At 43.2% G+C, this 21103-nt stretch overlaps 1 protein-coding gene across 1 annotated transcript in view; it reads right to left on the bottom strand.

Moving 5' to 3' along the window:
• Positions 1–4479: 4479 nt before the first annotated feature.
• Positions 4480–21103, bottom strand: part of TRPA1 (transient receptor potential cation channel subfamily A member 1) — a 79090-nt gene continuing 62466 nt past the window's right edge. The window contains exons 23-27 of the mRNA XM_006015312.1: positions 19948–20130; positions 13910–13978; positions 9753–9863; positions 8996–9093; positions 4480–4678 (exon numbers count right to left, since the gene is read on the bottom strand). Coding sequence (XP_006015374.1) covers positions 4480–4678; positions 8996–9093; positions 9753–9863; positions 13910–13978; positions 19948–20130 — 660 coding nt within the window. The remainder of the gene's footprint in view (positions 4679–8995; positions 9094–9752; positions 9864–13909; positions 13979–19947; positions 20131–21103) is intronic.

Genomic DNA, 21103 nt, shown 5'->3' with positions numbered 1-21103 from the left:
CTCCAAGATGAACATGAGTCGGCAGTGTGACGAAGCCATCAGAAAAGCCAATGGCACTTTATCGTGCATCAGCAGATGCATGACGAATAGGTCCAAGGAGGTGATACTTCCCCTCTATCGGGTGCTGGTCAGACCGCAGTTGGAGTACTGCGTGCAATTCTGGGCGCCACAATTCAAGAGGGATGCGGATAACCTGGAGAGGGTCCAGAGAAGGGCCACTCGTATGGTTAAGGGCCTGCAGACCAAGCCCTACGACGAGAGACTAGAGAAACTGGACCTTTTCAGCCTCCGCAAGAGAAGGTTGAGAGGTGACCTTGTGGCGGTCTATAAGTTCATCACGGGGGCACAGAAGGGAATTGGTGAGTATTTATTCACCAAGGCACCCCTGGGGGTTACAAGAAATAATGGCCACAAGCTAGCAGAGAGCAGATTTAGATTGGACATTAGGAGGAACTTCTTCACAGTTCAAGTGGCCAAGGTCTGGAACGGGCTCCCAAGGGAGGTGGCACTCTCCCCTACCCTGGGGGTCTTCAAGAGGAGGTTAGATAACCATCTAGCTGGGGTCATCTAGACCCAGCAATCTTTCCTGCCTATGCAGGGGGTCGGACTCAATGATCTATTGAGGTGCCTTCCGACCCTAACATCTATGAATCTTTGAATCTATGAAAAGTTTTGGATGAGGATACTCAGCTATGGGTGCATCGGCACCTTCCCCGAACAGTCACTGAAGCCTTAAGGATAGCAGAGTCCTTCGCTGCCTCTGAGGGGGAGTCGCTCAGAGAGAACTATAGAAGTATGGGGCCTAAGGAAGAGGACGAGCACCAGTGGGGGCCCGTGCGCCATGTGAGGCGAGGCATCGTTTGCTATTGGTGTGGCAAGACGGGACACGTTTCCCGAGAACGTACCCTAGGGGCCACAGAGAGGTGGAAGCCCGCGGGGGAGGTCACAGAGCTGAAGGGACGACACAACGTCCATAAGCCCATTGAGGAAATGGACTGCAGTTCTGGACACAGAGAGGAAGCAGAGGGGTGGGACCGTCCCATGGTAACAGCGTGGATGGCGGGCCAGCCACTCCTGGCCACCCTGGACACCAGTTGTTCTCAGACACTAATATGGGCAGGGACGATCCCTGAGAGTGTTATAGAATGGTGCCCTCTGGTCAGGATTCGATGTATACATGGCAAGATGGAACAATACGAAAGGGGCTTCGTGGATGTGAGGATCGCCGGTCGCAAGGGTAAACTGCACATCAGACTGGCCCCACAATTAGATGGGCAGATGATCATCAGGAGGGATTGGCCACCTCTCTACGAGGTATTAGAGAAAGTACGTGCAGAGGAGATAAAGCGTAAAAGACAGCCCCACAGAGAAGGCTGGATAGTGGAGGAAGACTCAGCATCATCTGGCGAGAATGGGTGGGTTAGCTTTGGGACGGAAGCTGAGGGCGGATACTTTCAAACTGCCCAAGAAGAAGATGATGAGCTCTGCAAGATCCGGGAGACGGAGGTTGCTTGGGTAGAGGAAGAAACCATGCGACCTAGAATGGACTTAAGTGAAGCATATTTTTGGATACATAGGGGTCTGTTATACTGAGTAAAAAAGTGCCCAGTCCAAGAAGAGTGGACCCAGCAGCTAGTAGTCCCTAGAAGGCTTTGCAAGAGGGTGTGTAGGTTGGTGCATGCTAGCCCAATGGGCGCCTACCTTGGGGCAGACAAGACGGCATCCCTGATAGGGCAGTGGATTTTCTGGCTGGGGATGAGGGAGGACATCACATGGCATTGCAAGGCCTGTCCAGAATGTCAAAGGGTCCAAGGGAGACAGCCCCCATGGGCGCCACTACAACCAACGCAACTCATCAAGGTCCCCTTTGACAGAATAGTGCTAGATATAGTAGGATCCCTGACAAAGAGTAGCGCCGGGCACCAGTATGTATTGGTGATCGTTGACTATGCTACACGCTACCCCAGATGCAATACCATTGAGATCGTCAATGGCCCTGCAAATTGCAGAAGAGTTGTTGAAATGGGTGTCCTGGGTGGGAGTACCGAGAGAAATAATTACAGATCAGGGGACGAATTTTAAGTCTGGGGCCATCCAGGCTATGTGTCAACTGTTGAGGATATGGCAACTCCACACCTTGGTGGACCACCCACAAACTAATGGGATGGTAGAATGCCTGAATGGCACAATTAAATGCCCATTGCACTGATGTGCCCAGGATGAGCCGAGGAGGTGGGACTTGATCCTGATACCTCTCCTCTTTGTGCTGAGAGACGCCCTGCAGGTGTCCCTGAGGCTGTCTCCATTTGAATTGGAATCAGAAGGACAAACATTGTCCTTCCGATTGGAAACTCCTTATCATCAAAGACGTGGCAGGTGAGACCCACGGGGATCTGACCTGAGGCCACTCCCAATAGTCTGGCTGTACAGCCCAAGGAGCCACAGCGAGGTTCTTAAAGAACCCAAATATACGACACTAGGGAGAAAGACACGGGAAGTTACAGATAATTTCAGTGCTCCAGTTTCAGATTTGTTTTCAGGTTATGAATCTCAGTCAAATAAATACCTAGCTCTTGGCTGTAGATGGTCACCTACATCCAGAAGAGAAGGATTTAATGCACAACCCTTTTATCAGCATTTCTTGTCGGATGACTTGGGTATCCCCCACTCAAGGTGTAATAGCTAGTGTGAATCCCATTATGAGACATCTAAATTCTCAGTACAGTGCACTGGAAAATTAAGATGGCTCACTTAGGTTTGTGAATTCTACTCCTAGAGCCATGAGTCCTTTTTTCACCTGGTCTCTGTTGTGATGGAGCTAAGTGAGGTGGCACTCCCACAGTGAAACTATGCTCTGTGTAATGCTACCTTACTTCTGGCATTTTCTAGAAAAACCTCACTGGTCGCATCAACACAAGACACTAAAAGCACAGTAGACCAATTCTACTATGCATTAGTGCATCATGGTGAAAGCCATACAAATGTGCTAATATGCAGTAGAATTAGTCTACTGTGCATCAGCATCACATAAAAGATGTGCACCAGTGCTACTGAGCAGTAGCACCAATTACATCGCATTAAGTTAGTACTTATTAGTACAGGTACTATAATTAATGTACCATAATTACAGCACATTCATACATGTATAGACATCCCCACTAACTTACATTATGGCTTTCTGCCTTTTCAATGGATGAATGGGCTCTATGTTGTATTATATCATTCCAGTACCTAATTGAATGATACCATTTATTGTTCTTTAATGAATGAATAAAGTTTTGGCCAGGGACTAAAAGTAATATATTGAACTGAAGGGGAAAAAAAAGTGAAAACAAAGAAAAACAACATACAAAAAGAAAAACATGATACAAACAGATCCACGCATAAGCAGTTTATTAGCATCATTTCTGAAAAATTAAAATACAACTGCTTAATTCATGTTTATGGTATACATGTTTGTATACTGCTGTACACTACATAATGCAGTACATCTGTAAATAAATAACAGAGACAGTTTGGATTAAACCAGGGCTGTCCAACTAGCGGCTTGCGAAGGATTATTCTGTCGTTCCTGGGCTCCTCCTGGCTGCTGTTCCCCTCACTGTTCTGGCTGCTGCTGTAGCTGGGATCTCCAGGCTCCCTTTACCTTCTCTGGTTTTCAGTTCCTGCCCCTTCCCCAGGAAGTGAGACAGAGCAGGGCTGCAAGGCTCAGTGCAGCCTGAAGTCTCAGGGGAGCCTATGGCACAGTGCAGCAGGGGAGCCCTGAGTCAAGCAGTTACTGGGGTGGAGCAGCCCAACTATGTGGTGGTAGGAAAGCCAGGCAGGTGAGGGTGGTCATAGTCCATACTGGTATGGGCCCTGCAGCATATAGGCCCCAGCTACTAAGAAGCCCTGGATTAAACTAGCAAGATCAATGCTAACTATTCAGGGAAGAATGAAAACAGAAGCAGTATAATGTGTAAATGACAAATGTTTACTGCTCATTTCTCCGTGTGTTAGTTTGACTAACTGCTTTTGGAGCTACTAGCATTTGGGATTAGCATACATGTATGGGATGCCAAATCTGGCCCTATGGTTGCATAGTATATTCACAATCTTACATTTACTTCTTACCTTTCAGGGCCTGATCCTGCAGTCCTTACTCAGCAGACCCCACAAAGAATTCACTAAAAGTTAGGTTCCTATTTACTAAACTACAAAAAATTATTCCTTTTCTTCTCTATCCCCAGCAGATTATTGGAAGAATTACCACCACTTAGATTGATAATCAAATATATTCATAACAGCAAAACCTAAGAGGTTGCCTGTATTCTATGTAAGCCCTAATTAGGTAAATGTTCTATATGGAGTATATGATAAATCTCATTAAGATTTTACATGAGGCATTAAGAGAAGACAACCTGAAGAGAAACTATTTTACATACATACATCATGCAATATCCTTGTTAAGAGACACTGTTTTTCTCACTTGTGCTAGAGTTAGGCTCCTTTTGATTTTACAACTTTTAAAACAGTATCCCATTTACTGTTCCTGTTTTCTAACTGCTGTTTCCTAAAATTTTGTTGAAATAAATCATTACTGTCTTCATCCTCAGCTTCTGATACTATTTCCATTTTTTGTAGGATCAACTTAATAAGGTCATGCTGCCTTTCCAAGAGTGTTGATATATCTTTAAGCCTAAAAAAAGAAGGAAAGAAAATATGTACACACACATTTCTGATAGTTCAGGATATTTCACAGAGTCATAAATATTAGAGATGCAAAAGATCTATTAAGTAATTGCGCTCAGTCCCCAGCCAACAAGGAATGTTCTTTAGAATACATATTAAATATCTCAAGCCATGGTTCGTTCCCATTTCAGAAAAGATGAGGGAGAAAATGAATAGCATAGCATGTGGCTTGAGAAAAGACATATAGGATACTACAGATGTTTGGGGACATTAGAGGAACGTTAGATCTTGTTAAAAATGGACGCCCAATCTAACTTAGTTTGTCCATGTGCAGACCTTCCACATAGATCCCTAGTTAGGTCGATCTAAATGCAAACTGTAGATAAGTTCCAGGAAAGTTAGATCAGTCAAAAATGGCCAATGTGATCTAATTTAACTGTACCTTGGAGGTGCGCTAAGTTAGATTGGGTACAGCTAGACCAATCTAACTGAACTTTTATACATGCCCTGAGCGCAGCTCCAGGGCAGGAACAGCCCAGCTGCTGGCCCCAGCCTTGAGGCTGTGCTTTTCCTATGACCTCCAGCACCAGGGTATTTTTAGCCCCCCAGCCCCTCCTCCCCCACCCAAACAGGCAAACATCCCTCCACACAGGTCAGACAGCCCTGCTCCCTCCTTCCCTCCAAGCCCACCAAACCCTCTGATCCCACAAGTTGCTCCTGGTGCCAGTTTGACCAGTGTTCACTGGTGCCAGGAGCTGACCAAAGTCAGTCAGGGTGGTGGGGTGGGTGGGGGAGACTGGGGTGGCAGGATTGGTTCTCCAGGGGTGTTGTTCATCTGGGGGTGGGAGGGGATGGGGGGCACATTTTTAACCTGAATTAACCCCCCAAACTTCTTGCTGTAGTGTCCATATAAAGCCATGCCATACATTTCAATGTAAGAATAGTGATCAGCCCTATCCTGAAATAGAATTACAACTATTTTTCACTCACCCAAGTAGTCCCACCAAGATAAAAAATTGTAAAGCTATTTATGTATCCAGAGACATATAGGGCATGTCATAAGTCCTCTGCCAAGAGCTAAGCCCTAGCCCACAGACTCTGTCCCTGGAACTGAGGTGGTGAGGGTACTCTGGGTGTTCAGAGCCAAACAGGTACTCTGGGTGTTCAGATGTAACCAAAAATGCCTAGTGGGATTTTTAAGAGTGCCTAGTAACCCAAATCCCACTAGACACCTAAATAACAATCCATATTTGGCCTAAAGGGACTACCAACAGTAATATCAATTAGTATCATGCCTACATAATGCAATTTGTTGTGTGCATTACCATTGGCAATCTTTTTAGAAACCCATTAGCAAAATGGGGTCCATTTCCAGAAAGCAACCCCACAACCTGCTGAAGGTTCTCAAAATATACCTTTGAGATTGTTTATACCAGAGGGAACACTAACTTGATCTCCATGCAGAATCCTCTCTCTCAATAGTTGGACTAGTTTTCATGATGGTTTTTTTTAACTTAATAAATAATATCACATATACTGCAAGCAAATTAGTCTTTTAGAAGGGGTGAAAAGCTAGAGAAATACCCTACCAACTTCATTTAGAGCCAGCCTTTGAAGGGGGCAAAATCATCCAGTTTTTACAACTGTCTAATTTTAGGATCAGATCTTTGCAGTATTCCTGATTCCAGCTCTGCGGGCAAAATCCCACTTTACTACATAAAAGACTCAATGCATTCCTGTAGACCAATGGTGTCCAACCTTTTTGAATGTGGGGCTGGATCATGAACTTTTTATCACCCAGTGGGCTGGCGAGCCATATTCATATTTTATCACCCCACGGGCCGTATGTTGGACAAGCCTGAAATAAGGCAAAGCTGGCATAAACCCCCACCTGTGCTCAGCTAGTGACAAACTACAGCAAATGATGTCTTGGACCAGCCATCCCAACAGCTGGAGCCCCCCTTCTGCCTACTACGACCACCATTTGAAGGCAGCCCCAGAAGACATTTGACAGCTGTGTTAAAATATGTGACCAAACCAATGTAGCCAGAGCTCTCATGCAGGCCAAGGGGCCATCTATGTCACTGCTTCCCCAGGTCTTGCCCACACCAGCAACACTGCTGCCCAAAGTCTTGGCAGCGCTCGGGCAGATGTGGCTGGGGCCCAGCCAATGCGTGAGACAGGGGACGGCAGAACTGCAGGAGCAAAGCTGGTTCCCAGCTTAGCAGGGTCTCAGGCCTGGTCTGCCCAGGGCAGCTCCTGGTGGGGGAAGGCCACGGGGGAACATGGGCCACTCTGCTCCTCCGCGGTTCCCTGAGGTGAAGGCAAACAGCCCCCAGGAGAGCGCAGGCAGCTGCCACAGCAGGAAAGCAGCACCCAGCCCAGCTGCAGAGAGTGACAATCCCCCCTCCCCACCCGGGGCCGCTCCCGAGCAGTGCAGCCCCATGAGCCAGTGCTGCCTGAGCGGGGCCAGAGTGAGGTGGCTGCTGCACTGCAGCCCCTCGTCTGCCCACCCATACAGCCCTGCTCACCATGGTGCCCGGTCGCCCGCACATGCAGCCCCGGTGGCCTCAGCACTGCAAGCCCAGAGTGCGGGACCAGGTGGACACCAGCACCTGCCACCTCGCTTTGTAGAGGTCACACCAGGACCCTGCCTGCCGAGGACCCCCCCACCCCCCGGGCTGCCCTGCTGACTGCCTGCAGTGGGCACCACGCCCTGTTCCTGCCCTGCCCCGCAGCTGCTGAGCCCGGCGGGTCCCAGGAGGCGGGCAGGACGCTGGGGGCAAGGGGCTGAGCTGGAGACAAGTAAAAGCGGGTGCTGTCCTCAGCTCATCCTGTCAGGTGCGGCTGGGGCAGCCCCACATCGCGCAGCCCTTGGGGCAGCAGCAGGACCTAGCTCACGTGACGTGGGAGGTCACGCAAGCCCGGCCCCACGGGGGTGAGGAGCTCCCCTCCCCCACCCATCTGTCCTGAGTGAGGGACCTTGGGCCTCAGAAAATGGCTTGGCAGGCCACATGTCGGCTCACGGGCCGTATGTTGGACAAGCCTACTGTAGACATACTATATTTACTCAGAACCAAGATTAGGGTTTTGGGAGGGGAGGTGGCATTCCACACAGTGAGGGGGGCGGGGGGAAGCCTTGTCTTGGATTTGAGGATGGGGTCATGCTGGGGCTGAAGCCACCACCACTGCTGTTTCCTGACTGGGGTTGGAATTGCTTACTCAGTGGGGGAAGGGTCACATGGTGGGGGAGTTCAAGGGAGACCATGTGGTGCTGGAGGGATATGCAGGGTAGAGACTATGAAGCAGCAACAGAGTGACTCCAGCTCCAGCTCTGGCACTGGACTAGGCCCTGGGTCAGAGGTACTACCACCACTGCTGTCATCAAACTTGGCCAGGACCAGAGCTGCTCTGTGCCCAGGGCCAGAATTGGAGCCAAAGTGGCCACACAGGATAAGTGGCAGCAGGGGAACAGATGGTGGGAAGGACAAGTACCGAGCAGGGCAGACAGCAGAGATGCAGGCACCGAGGAGAGGTGAGGGGAGAATCCAGGGGGGCAGGCACCAGTGGGTCAGGTACTGGGGAAGAGGCAGGAGAGAACAAGTAGCAAGGCGGACAGGTGGCAGAGGGATAGGCACAGGCACCCAGGGCAGTGGGTCAAGAGGTGAGGGGTCAAGCCACCTGCCACCTGCTTCTGCTTTCCCCACTGCAGTGGTGGAGTGGATGAATTTAAGTTGACCTTCCAATAATTATTCTATATGTGGAAAATTATAATTCTGTTATAATTTTAAAAATGTATAATTTTCCATGTCTAGACTCTAATTATTTGGGAGGTTGTCTTAAATTTGAAGTCATCTTTATGTAGATGTATTGTAAAGCCTACTCTTATGGACACGTTGATAAGATCATTTAGGCAAAAGAACACTGTTTATTTCTAACAAATGCCTAAGAATAAGTCAGTGATTTTATTTTGAAGAATAAATTGCTTGTATTTTGGCATTAGCCTGGGGTTTGGAATTCCTAAATTCAAGTCCCTGAACTACTGAAAGCATTGTGTGCACTAGAAGAGTCAAGCAGGGCTTTTCTGTGGTTGAAAATTAACTAAGGTTTAAGGTAGGGTATGAATTTCAAGTGTAATACCTCTTACTGTAGAACTCCATGTGTAGATAGAATTATTCAGGAATATGAGTGCCTCCTTACTACCTAGTTTAATCCACTTTCTGAATACAACATGCCATGTTATGATACTGCAATTAACCAAGAACAAGTTTGAAGGGGTGCTTCTACATCATAGCACAGAAATAAAGCAACACAATAGAAATACCTGTATTTCTGCTTTAGAACTTCCAGTTCTAAAGTGGAGTCAGTGCTGTGTGTATCTGTGGTATTGTCTTCACAGCCAAAGCAATACTGGAACACACTCTAAACATGGGGAAAATGTATCAGACTGCAGTCTGAAAATATTAGTGATGAGCATAATATAAAACCCAGGTGAATAGATACATTTTGGAGAAGCTGCAATTTTCCATCCCATACTTAAGGTTGCAATGAGCCCTTCTTATAAGGCTATAATCTACTACCTTTATAGCTTTGGCTTGAAAAATGTGTTTGACCCAACACATGGTCAACTTTATTCTACCAGGGAAATAATTCATTTCTTCAATGTTTAAAAATATATTCTTTGTTACTGGTCATAACAAAATGTGGCGTTTTTCTATTTTATCTGTGGCTTCTTTGCTAGTCTGCCTAGTTTCTGATATAGTTACATATCTATGACAACTCATGAGTTAACTATATTTGAAAAAAAAAAGAGGTTGCAATTAATCAGTTGACTACTATTTTATTTTTTGTTATGGAAAGCATGAGAACCCACTTATGTCTGTGAAAGATTTTTGTTTTGTACTTCAGTGAGGGAAAATAATTATCTGCTTTAGCAGATAATTCTGCACTGAGAAAAATAAATCAAAAAACTCCTATTGACCTCAAAAAGTGTACAACAGAGACCTAAATGCATGTCAGCACTAGTATTTGGTTTTTTGCAACCTGTAAAAAAATATACTCTGCAATATATTAAAACTTACCATAAACCCACAGTATCGTGGCCTATTTGGATACACAGTGATTGATTCCTGGTCTACCCGACTTAGGAACCAATATGGCAGCTTCTTCTCTAAGTTTGTGTGAAGATTGACCTAAACACATAAGCATATAGGGTACTAGTTAATAAAAAAATTCAAGTACAGTATAATACAATAATCTATGTACATAAAAATCCATTATTCTGATTATACAAATTACTTTCTCATTATGCCCTCTTTATTATTACTGGGATGTCCACAATGCAAACTGTAGTGTAATGTCAAGATAACCAGGCTAGATTTAAATGAGTGAGCTAACTAGAAACAGCATGGCCCTCCACATAGGCTAATTCATCTCACTTTTCAGGAGGACAAAATGCTTAATTACTTCATCTGACCCAGCTCATTTAAAGCTAGGTTGGGTATCACACACTGCAGTCTGAAATGTGGAGTTGGTTGGAGGCTGATACTTTTCACTGTTGTGGGAAATGAGACCAGTAAGCAGATAAACAGTAATTATTGGGTGCATCTACATGTGCAATTAATGTGAAACAATCAAGTCTGCAGCAGTTTGAGCTGGAGTAAATTACTCCTGGACCCAGTCTCTACATGTGTGCTTCAGACAGCAGTAATTTGAGCTGGGGGAGAACAGACCTGGGCTGGCATAGGACGAGGGGTAGGGACAGTACTGGGGAACAAAGGTGCTGCAGAGTCGTGTGGCTAGGCAGCATACAGGAGTCTGGCCCTAGCTGTCTGGGCACAATTTACAGCTGCGGTCAATGTCTACACATGTTTGATCACAACAAATTACCCTGCATAAGATAGTATTGTCCCGGGCAGTACTATCTTACTGTGGCATTATTTAGTATACAGCGACCTAATACCAACACATGTAGACAATGACGCTTTACTCCACAGCTAATTAGTCTACTCCCCAGCTAAGTGCATGTGTAGATGGCTTTGGCTTTGGTCCTGACGTGCCAAACATTGGTTTGTGAGAAGGTCCCTGTAGAGTAGCTGAATATACCTTGCAGAAAGTCTAACCCAAGAAGAATTCTCCTTTGGCTTCACTATCTGTTTGCATTGCCACTGCAGAGTACAAAAGCCAAACAGGGCAACGAGTTCCCTTAATTCATTTTTAAACTTCTAAGGAAATATCAGACATGCACACCTGGTTCTTTAAAAAGAAGTGATACTGTATAAATTCATTTTCTCAGTAACAGCACTGTTATGTCATGATTTTGTAAAACTTGACAAAGATTGTATTGTTCAGTAAGAATTTTATATATTTTGTTAGACCTCAAAATACAGTCTGTTTTTAATTTTCTGACTGCTAAACAAGTGCAAAGCATATGTACCTTCTTCAAAAACTGCCTGTACATTTCATCCTAAACTTCTGCTTTTAGTTATTTGTATCTTTAGCAAAATAAATTAAATGTCTCACTCCTTAAGGTGTTAAGCCCAAAGTGAAGTCTTAAAATAAGTTTCACAGAAGTCAATTTAGTACATAATTTTCTGTTACATGAGCATCAAAAGAGCATAAATTTACTCATCATAAATTTGAGTTATTCAAGTATATTGTCTCTGTATAGTCCCATTTCTGGGATATCGACTTCAACTCAGCAAAGCTTTTGGAATCTTCCCAAATGTGGAGTTAAAAGAGGCCACAAGCACCTCCCTCCTCATAGCATTGATTTCCTGAATGTCCAGAACAGACACTGAAAAAGTGTTACACACTTTCAACCATCTCAGTTCCTTTTTCCAATTCTACAGTTCCTTCTACCAATTCTACAGCCTTAGGGAAGCAGAAAGTCTAGACAGGGTGAGGATGCAATTGTCAACTTTTATTTCATATCTGACAACCACATATTGTGCATATTTCCACTGTGGAAATCAAGTGGGCACAGTTCTCCAACTGAGAATGGGGCTGCCTTGTGGACTTCCCCAGCAAAGACTTTAAACCCCTGAGCTAAGCAGCCCCAGTGGGGTTGCATGGGGGATGAAGCTCTCAGAGGCAGGAGCTGAAGGACTTCCCGCACTGGGGACTTTAAACCCAGTGCCCTGCAGTTCCAATGGGGCTGCCAGGCATGGGGGATCAGAAGCTCCCAGCAAGGGGAGCTGAAGGGCTTTCCCTATCAGTGACATTAAACTCTGCACCTGGTGACTTTAAAGTCCCTGGTTGCCTTCAAATGGACCTGTGGCTGACAATCAGCTGACTGTTGATCCCAGCGATGGGACAGGTCCCCCAGGCTTTCAATTTGCTGGTGCAAGGAGAGCCTGCATTCATGATCCCAGGCTCCCCCTGCACTAGCAAGTAGAAAAGGTATGATTAGGATCTGATCTCTGAGCCCAAAATTGTGCCTCCTGCCATGCACAAATGGCAGCCCTGAGTTATGAACCTCTATGACTGGGATTCACAATTAAAAACATTTCTGGAACTTAGCTGCCAAGAGCTTGTGCCCAGCCCAAGAATGCTGCTAAGGAGCATCCCCCATGCAATGGCACCCATTCTGCACATATCAAATACCAGAAAATTAGGCAATGCAGCTTTTTTAGAGTGGCACTGAATGAACAGCTAGAATTCCTCTGAGGCTGTCTGCCTTGGACATGCCCTTCGGCGTGCACTCCAGGTCACTTAACCCACATCTCCTACTTCCTAGTCTTAACTGCTAGCCAAGAAGCAAGGCTGTGACAGGCACTCTCCAACTTTCTTGTTTAAGTTGGTTTATTCTGTAGAAAGGAATGCAAGATTTGTAGAAAGACAGTCAAGCTAGAGCATAACTGTAGCTTCACTCTAACCTGAGAGTGGGACTCTAACCAGGGAGTGAGGCTCTAGCCCTGCTCCTGTTTTTGTATTTTATCCAATCACTTTTTAATTCAAAACATAAGGAATCCTGAGCACAGCAACCAGCACCAAGACCTCTGCCCCCAAGGAAAGCACTCTTTTACTGGAGTACAGAGGCATGCTTCCTCTTGCCCCAGGTCCCTTCTCCTGCCCTAGCCTGACAGCTAGAAAAAATTGAAAATGGGAGATGTGGGTTTGAGCTATAGGTGCTGAGGAAAGTCTAGAGCTCAGGTCTCCCACTTCCAGAGCAGATACTCTAAAGTCTGAATGAATGCTACTGCTATGCATTGTACCAAATCTAAGGCCAGCGACATGCCTTCCAAATCAGCCCCCTAAGGGAACTTGGATGCACATACATCTAACTGGTGAATCCCATGTGGCACTGAATTTTGGCATTCTGAGTGGTACAGAGGGAGAAGTGAGTGCTTACCACCTCACTTAACTGCTGCAGTTGTGGCAGTGGTAGGGGCTACTCCTGTCTCAGCACAAATTCCACAAACTGTTGCTGTGGTGGCGGCAGGTGTGCGGGTTCTCTGTGGACTGACATTATGGCTCTAAACTGGCACAGAAGCTTGATACCTCCCTCAACTCTCCAAGTTCCACTAATGTTTAGGGGTGAAAGGGGTGCCAATATGCTCTGCAGTGCCAAGATGGCAGAGCCTCTGGGCATTCACTGTAGCAGAATTTTAGGCATCTATGTGAGTTTTCCAGAGAAAACAATCAGAAGTGGCTATGTGGATCACTTGTATGGACTTAGACATCTATATTCCACCTATGTTGCAATTCAGTTTTTTGGACCGAATCCCTATTTGACACTGGCTGTTATATAACGTGTCTCAAGACACAGCCTGTGACTGAGCCTCAAATATATGATATCTCTGTATTGCATCTGCCATCTCTCAGATCTTCTTGTGCTGTCTGTCAGGTGAATAGATTTTGCCCTTAAAAAAGCAAGATAACGTATTTCAAGTATTAGGGGTTTTTTGTTTGGCTACTGGCTAGTCACAGTTTCTTAAAAGTATTCATTTTTTTACCTTTGATCCTATAAGGATTTTTACAGTGATATAAATGACTGCCAGCTAGGATTTAGGATGGAATACCAATGTCAACCAATCTAGTTTATAGAGAAACATAAAGATAGGGTTACCTTAAGGATAAGGAAAATGATATAACTTGAACCAAAAGTAAAAGACACATTTAGAGGGCTTGGATATTAGTTGTACAAAAACTCAGTAATTTCAAGGCTATGTTTAAACCTTTATTATTTGGATCTCATACCGTATAGTGAATGAAACCACTAAGATACACTGCTAACCTGCATTGCGATCCTTTTGAGTGCAGCGTATTTCTGCACCTCAGCAATGTCTCCAACAGCCAAACCAATCTAAAAGTACAACACAGAAGCAAAGAGCTTTTTTAGTTACCTAATTATTTATACTGGGTGGTTTAAATTATATTCCTCAGTGATATTTATCACCCAAAACCCACTCACTAAATTATATTGTGATAACTAAACTCTAAAACAGTAAACACACATGTTTTTGTGCACTTTGTTTTCATTTTTCTTAGCAAACTATTTGACTTTCATTAATAACTACTTTCAGCAACAGTTAAAAATATATACACTTTTAAAATTATATGGTGCTATTTCTATTAATATCAATAGTAAAACTTATATTTACTTCAGATGATGCAGGACCAGACCAGCACTATGCAACTTAAAAGTATTTAGAAAATTCACTTTGATACTGCTCATGATCATATAGGAACGGTATTTCCTACAAACTTAGTTGTTTTAGTCGATCCCTTATGTTTACATAAATCCTACCATTTAGTCAATTGCCAGTGGATGTAAATGGTACAACTCCTTCTGATCTGTTTAGACAATTTGCTTTCATTTTTTTGAAAAAATGGTTTAGTTGCCTATGCCTGTAACAATATCCAGTTGTAAAACACTACAGCAAGATCAAGGCATTTGGGCCCTGCACTGGAATCTGTATAAAGCCTCATCAGTCCAGGAGGAATAGGAGGAAGGCATGAACAGAAGGTGCTCATGAACAGTTTCTTCTAGTCTTCTCAGTAAAAATAGGTAGGTAATACAATATGCTCCATCCATTAGGCTGGTACAACTTCTCTCTCCCTGGTATGCCACATGGGAAGAAGGAGAACAGGTATTCTGCACTCCACTGAGTATAGATACTAGCATTAAGGGATAGGTGCAGAAGGCTTGGCTTCCTGCATCCCCACACCAGACACCCTGAAGTTACATAAAAGCGATAATAATCTGGCCCTAAAAATATACTCAACATGGACTCTGCTGTAATAACAATGCCAAGACACTGGGTTTGGGTAGTAAAATAAAGGAAATAAGATAAAAGACACAGAAGTGGAAAAACAATATCCCAATATTTCATTTGAAAAGTCACAACTGTTGCAAGTCAGCAAAAAAAATTGTGTGTGATAATTTTGCATATAAGCATCTATTCTCACAGTCTCCTGATTTTTATGACTAAAATACTTACCAGCAAGTTCATAAGTAGAATTGGAATAAGCAGGGTAAAGATAATAAGAACTGTATAACTCAGGAAGGGATAAGGCAATTCATTACTTAGCAATGGACCAAGGAAAGCATCATGATAATTAATATCTCCTAGCATCATAGCAAATGTCTTCATTACAGAAAGGAGTGGACTGCTATACGTTTTCTGCAAAAAGAAACAAGAAAAGCAATGAAAAAGACGCAGCATGTTAAAATATGGAATGTAACGGCTCTATTCTAATTCTGCTCCTTTGGGATTATTTGCCACTTCCTTTAATTCAAGGTGGTCCCACTAGTGGTCTGTAGGCTTCATGTGGCCCAGAAGGGACTGTGTGGCCCACAGGCTCCCACCAGCTGCTGCTGCCTCTATCACTCCTGCTGCAGCAACAGTTGAGGTCTCAGGGCCTCCCCCTCCCCCACAACTCCAGCTTCTGCTGCATGCCCACATGGGCAGGGAGCAGGGTAGAGTGGCACAGCCCAAATGCCAGGGCAGGTAATAAGCCAGAGCTCCCATGTGATATGGTGCAGCAGGGGAGCTCACGGCCAGGGAACTGGTCAGGTGGGGTGCCATTCACAGGGCGTGTCTACACATGTATTTTAGCCATCTTAAATTTACTGTGGACTAAGTTACTGTGCACTAAGTGGGAATAGGCCAGCATTGACACATGCAGGTATTAAAGGGCATTAATGCTGTGTGTGGACTGACTTGGGACTAAGGTAAGTCCCAAGTCAATCCACCAGTGTTACCACACAGTAAGGCATCTACATATGCGTTACTGTGCAGTAACTAATCTGGCGTAAATTTGATACCTGCATGATACAAGTATCAAATTTACATTCAAGTTGGCATAACTTGCCATATTTACTGTGCAATACAGGCATGCACATGTAGACATGTGCCTGTACTACACAGTAATTTTGGTTACTGCACAGTAAATGTGCATGTGTAGATGTGCCTATAGCATAGCTGGGAGACAGAGAGAACGGAGATGGAAAGAAAAGTATGCCGTTGCTCTTTTTTGCAACAAGAGCACACAGTTGGCTCATATTCAGCTTAAGGTCTACTGTGACCTCCAGATCATTCTCTGCAGTACTGCATCCTAGCCAGTCATTCCCTAGTTTGTATTTGTGGATACAATTATTCCATTCCATATTCCATTCAATGTGCAGGACTTCGTTTATTCTTGGTGAATCTCATCTGACTGACTGTGGACTATTTTTCCCAGGCTATTCAGGTCATTCTGAATCCTAGCCCTGCACTCCATAGTCTGCAACTCCACTCCACTCAGTGTCATCTGCAAATTTGCTAAGCATACACTTGATCCGAATAGATAATGATGTTAAACAATACCAGACCCAGAACAGACCCTGGTGAACCCCTCTGGATCTAAATTCCTTTAAAACTCTTGAGGAAGATTTGTGCAAGAAGGGTTCCCCACTATATGGGGATACTTTGCGGCAATTATGCTTCTGTAGATGGGAAACACCAGATTCTTTCATTTGAAAAATGAACATCAGGTTTTAATATGGTTACTGAATAATTATAAGGCATTATATTTTCAAGGATAAATTTTTCCCTACTTACAGTATAAAATGTCCTAATTTTACTAAATGAAATTGCTTCATCAGTTCTATCTACCAAATAGTGTAATACAGAAAATGTACAAGGCTTTATAATTTCCAGTCACAAAAAATAACATAGGCATTAATTTTACCTGTGAACCCAAAAGAACAAAAAAGCTGAGTCCAAAGGCCAATATCAGGAAAAAGAATACAACAACAATCCGAATCAAAGTCCTCAGTATCTCCCAGAACATCACCACATAGATTCCATAGTTTTCAAATCTAAGTAAGCATTTGAAAGAAAAAGATAACTATTATCAAACACTTTCCCTATATGTAAAACTACAGGCTACTTTCCCTGTATGTAAAACAGCATGAAATATTAAATTTTGTACACTGTAGCAGACACTTTGCTTCTATGACAGCTTCTTAAATGGTCAGAACAGTACCTAATTCAGGTGCATGAAAATGGAAAAAGTCTAGTTTATCAGTTTAGAACATGATGTACCATACTTTAATTGAAGGTTTAATAGACACTTCTTTCCCACCCACAATCACAAAAATCACAATTTTCCACACTGAAACAGATGCCTGGTAATCCTATGCTTCAGAGCTATTGCTGGTTGCATGCTGCTGCCAAAAGAAAATTCCTCTACCCCTCCATCCCTCTACCCCTCCTGCAACTGAATTTATTATTTGGCTTCCAGGTTTTTTTTTTGTTTGGTTGGTTTGTTTTTTCACACTTTTCTTTGAAGCAGTGGCCACTGACCACAGTTAGTGGTGGGAGTTGGACTGGAATACACACGTGCTTCTAATGACACTTAAACATCACAGGTAGCTGGCTGGTAAGGACTGCTCAGCATCAAACTGATCACTTTTTGACATCACAAGGTCATATTGACAAGGACTTTTTTCCCTGTCTCCACAGAGTGGGGTACAGTCTACTTCCTGCAATTTTCTGAGCAAATTTGAGGAATTTAATGAATTTCCTGCCATTGGTCCATTCCAATTCCTGCCTCATAACATTTTTTCATAGAGTGCTTTGTGTCTGTAATGTGAAAGGAATAGTGACAGCTAGACAATCAGCCAAGAAAAAACCTTCCCTTCCATAACTCCTTGTTAGGAAAACAGGGCAGAGACAATTTTAGTTTGCCATTTAATCAGGGCCAGACACAGGCCTGGGTGAACTGGGTGGCCACACAGGGCCCAGACAGAAAGGGGGCCTGAGAATGGTAATTTTTTTTCTATTGTCTGATTATTATTATCATTATCTTTGGTGAAGGGCAGCCCAATACTAAAAGTTCACCTGGGGCTGCCAGGAGTCTAGTTACAGTACTGAATTTAATCAAAAAATGGTAGATAAGGCTGCTTTCTCCTCCCTATAACTACAAAGCTTTCCTTTTGTTAGGTATAACTTTACTTCAGCAGGTCTTTTTAAAGTTCTCATATGCAAAAAGTATTTTTTATTTTATTTTTTTTTTTACAGTGAGAGGCTAGACAATAACAACACTTTTAAAAATATTATTTGCTAGCCACTGAAAAACTTAAGAAATATCGTTTGGAGAGTGGTATTTGATATACCTATTGATTTTTCACTTGGTATAATATACTATGAAATTTTGGTTTTGAAAAACACTGAACCTTACTTTAAAGTTTCTGAAATAGCAACAAAGAACTTAACATACGTGTGTTTAACTCTATCCATGAAAACTATTGAATTAAATGGCTCCATTTGTAGTGTGTCTAGGATCAGAAATTAAATGTTACCTTTGAAGATAAAGCAAGAAGTTCATCCAAGATAAGTATACAGCAATTGCTCCACATTCCCACTGCAAGTGACCAGGGATGGTAGCAAATAGTGACGACACAAAAATAATGCTTGTAGTATAAATTGTCCAGTCCAGCAGGTTGGAGTAGTCCAATAAATACTTCAATTTCTGGGATATGAGAGACAGCAAATTAGCATACTGACCAGTATTAAATCATTATAATAGTAAATTAGGTAATGTTTTTCTCATTGCTTCAAGTTTAAATCTCTTGGATATAAAAGAGTTAGGATTATCTTTTAATAAGAGAATAATGAAGACATATTTTAATATCAAATAATTTATTATGATTAATAATTGACAAACAAAGTACGCTTTTTTAGTTACCTAATTATTTATACTGGGTGGTTTAAATTATATTCCTCAGTGATATTTATCACCCAAAACCCACTCACTAAATTATATTGTGATAACTAAACTCTAAAACAGTAAACACACATGTTTTTGTGCACTTTGTTTTCATTTTTCTTAGCAAACTATTTGACTTTCATTAATAACTACTTTCAGCAACAGTTAAAAATATATACACTTTTAAAATTATATGGTGCTATTTCTATTAATATCAATAGTAAAACTTATATTTACTTCAGATGATGCAGGACCAGACCAGCACTATGCAACTTAAAAGTATTTAGAAAATTCACTTTGATACTGCTCATGATCATATAGGAACGGTATTTCCTACAAACTTAGTTGTTTTAGTCGATCCCTTATGTTTACATAAATCCTACCATTTAGTCAATTGCCAGTGGATGTAAATGGTACAACTCCTTCTGATCTGTTTAGACAATTTGCTTTCATTTTTTTGAAAAAATGGTTTAGTTGCCTATGCCTGTAACAATATCCAGTTGTAAAACACTACAGCAAGATCAAGGCATTTGGGCCCTGCACTGGAATCTGTATAAAGCCTCATCAGTCCAGGAGGAATAGGAGGAAGGCATGAACAGAAGGTGCTCATGAACAGTTTCTTCTAGTCTTCTCAGTAAAAATAGGTAGGTAATACAATATGCTCCATCCATTAGGCTGGTACAACTTCTCTCTCCCTGGTATGCCACATGGGAAGAAGGAGAACAGGTATTCTGCACTCCACTGAGTATAGATACTAGCATTAAGGGATAGGTGCAGAAGGCTTGGCTTCCTGCATCCCCACACCAGACACCCTGAAGTTACATAAAAGCGATAATAATCTGGCCCTAAAAATATACTCAACATGGACTCTGCTGTAATAACAATGCCAAGACACTGGGTTTGGGTAGTAAAATAAAGGAAATAAGATAAAAGACACAGAAGTGGAAAAACAATATCCCAATATTTCATTTGAAAAGTCACAACTGTTGCAAGTCAGCAAAAAAAATTGTGTGTGATAATTTTGCATATAAGCATCTATTCTCACAGTCTCCTGATTTTTATGACTAAAATACTTACCAGCAAGTTCATAAGTAGAATTGGAATAAGCAGGGTAAAGATAATAAGAACTGTATAACTCAGGAAGGGATAAGGCAATTCATTACTTAGCAATGGACCAAGGAAAGCATCATGATAATTAATATCTCCTAGCATCATAGCAAATGTCTTCATTACAGAAAGGAGTGGACTGCTATACGTTTTCTGCAAAAAGAAACAAGAAAAGCAATGAAAAAGACGCAGCATGTTAAAATATGGAATGTAACGGCTCTATTCTAATTCTGCTCCTTTGGGATTATTTGCCACTTCCTTTAATTCAAGGTGGTCCCACTAGTGGTCTGTAGGCTTCATGTGGCCCAGAAGGGACTGTGTGGCCCACAGGCTCCCACCAGCTGCTGCTGCCTCTATCACTCCTGCTGCAGCAACAGTTGAGGTCTCAGGGCCTCCCCCTCCCCCACAACTCCAGCTTCTGCTGCATGCCCACATGGGCAGGGAGCAGGGTAGAGTGGCACAGCCCAAATGCCAGGGCAGGTAATAAGCCAGAGCTCCCATGTGATATGGTGCAGCAGGGGAGCTCACGGCCAGGGAACTGGTCAGGTGGGGTGCCATTCACAGGGCGTGTCTACACATGTATTTTAGCCATCTTAAATTTACTGTGGACTAAGTTACTGTGCACTAAGTGGGAATAGGCCAGCATTGACACATGCAGGTATTAAAGGGCATTAATGCTGTGTGTGGACTGACTTGGGACTAAGGTAAGTCCCAAGTCAATCCACCAGTGTTACCACACAGTAAGGCATCTACATATGCGTTACTGTGCAGTAACTAATCTGGCGTAAATTTGATACCTGCATGATACAAGTATCAAATTTACATTCAAGTTGGCATAACTTGCCATATTTACTGTGCAATACAGGCATGCACATGTAGACATGTGCCTGTACTACACAGTAATTTTGGTTACTGCACAGTAAATGTGCATGTGTAGATGTGCCTATAGCATAGCTGGGAGACAGAGAGAACGGAGATGGAAAGAAAAGTATGCCGTTGCTCTTTTTTGCAACAAGAGCACACAGTTGGCTCATATTCAGCTTAAGGTCTACTGTGACCTCCAGATCATTCTCTGCAGTACTGCATCCTAGCCAGTCATTCCCTAGTTTGTATTTGTGGATACAAT

Source organism: Alligator sinensis, unplaced genomic scaffold, assembly GCF_000455745.1.
Source record: "Alligator sinensis unplaced genomic scaffold, ASM45574v1 scaffold71_1, whole genome shotgun sequence".
Lineage (NCBI taxonomy): Eukaryota > Metazoa > Chordata > Crocodylia > Alligatoridae > Alligator > Alligator sinensis.
Note: the sequence above shows the minus strand (reverse complement) of the source record. Positions and strands in the feature narration are given on the sequence as shown.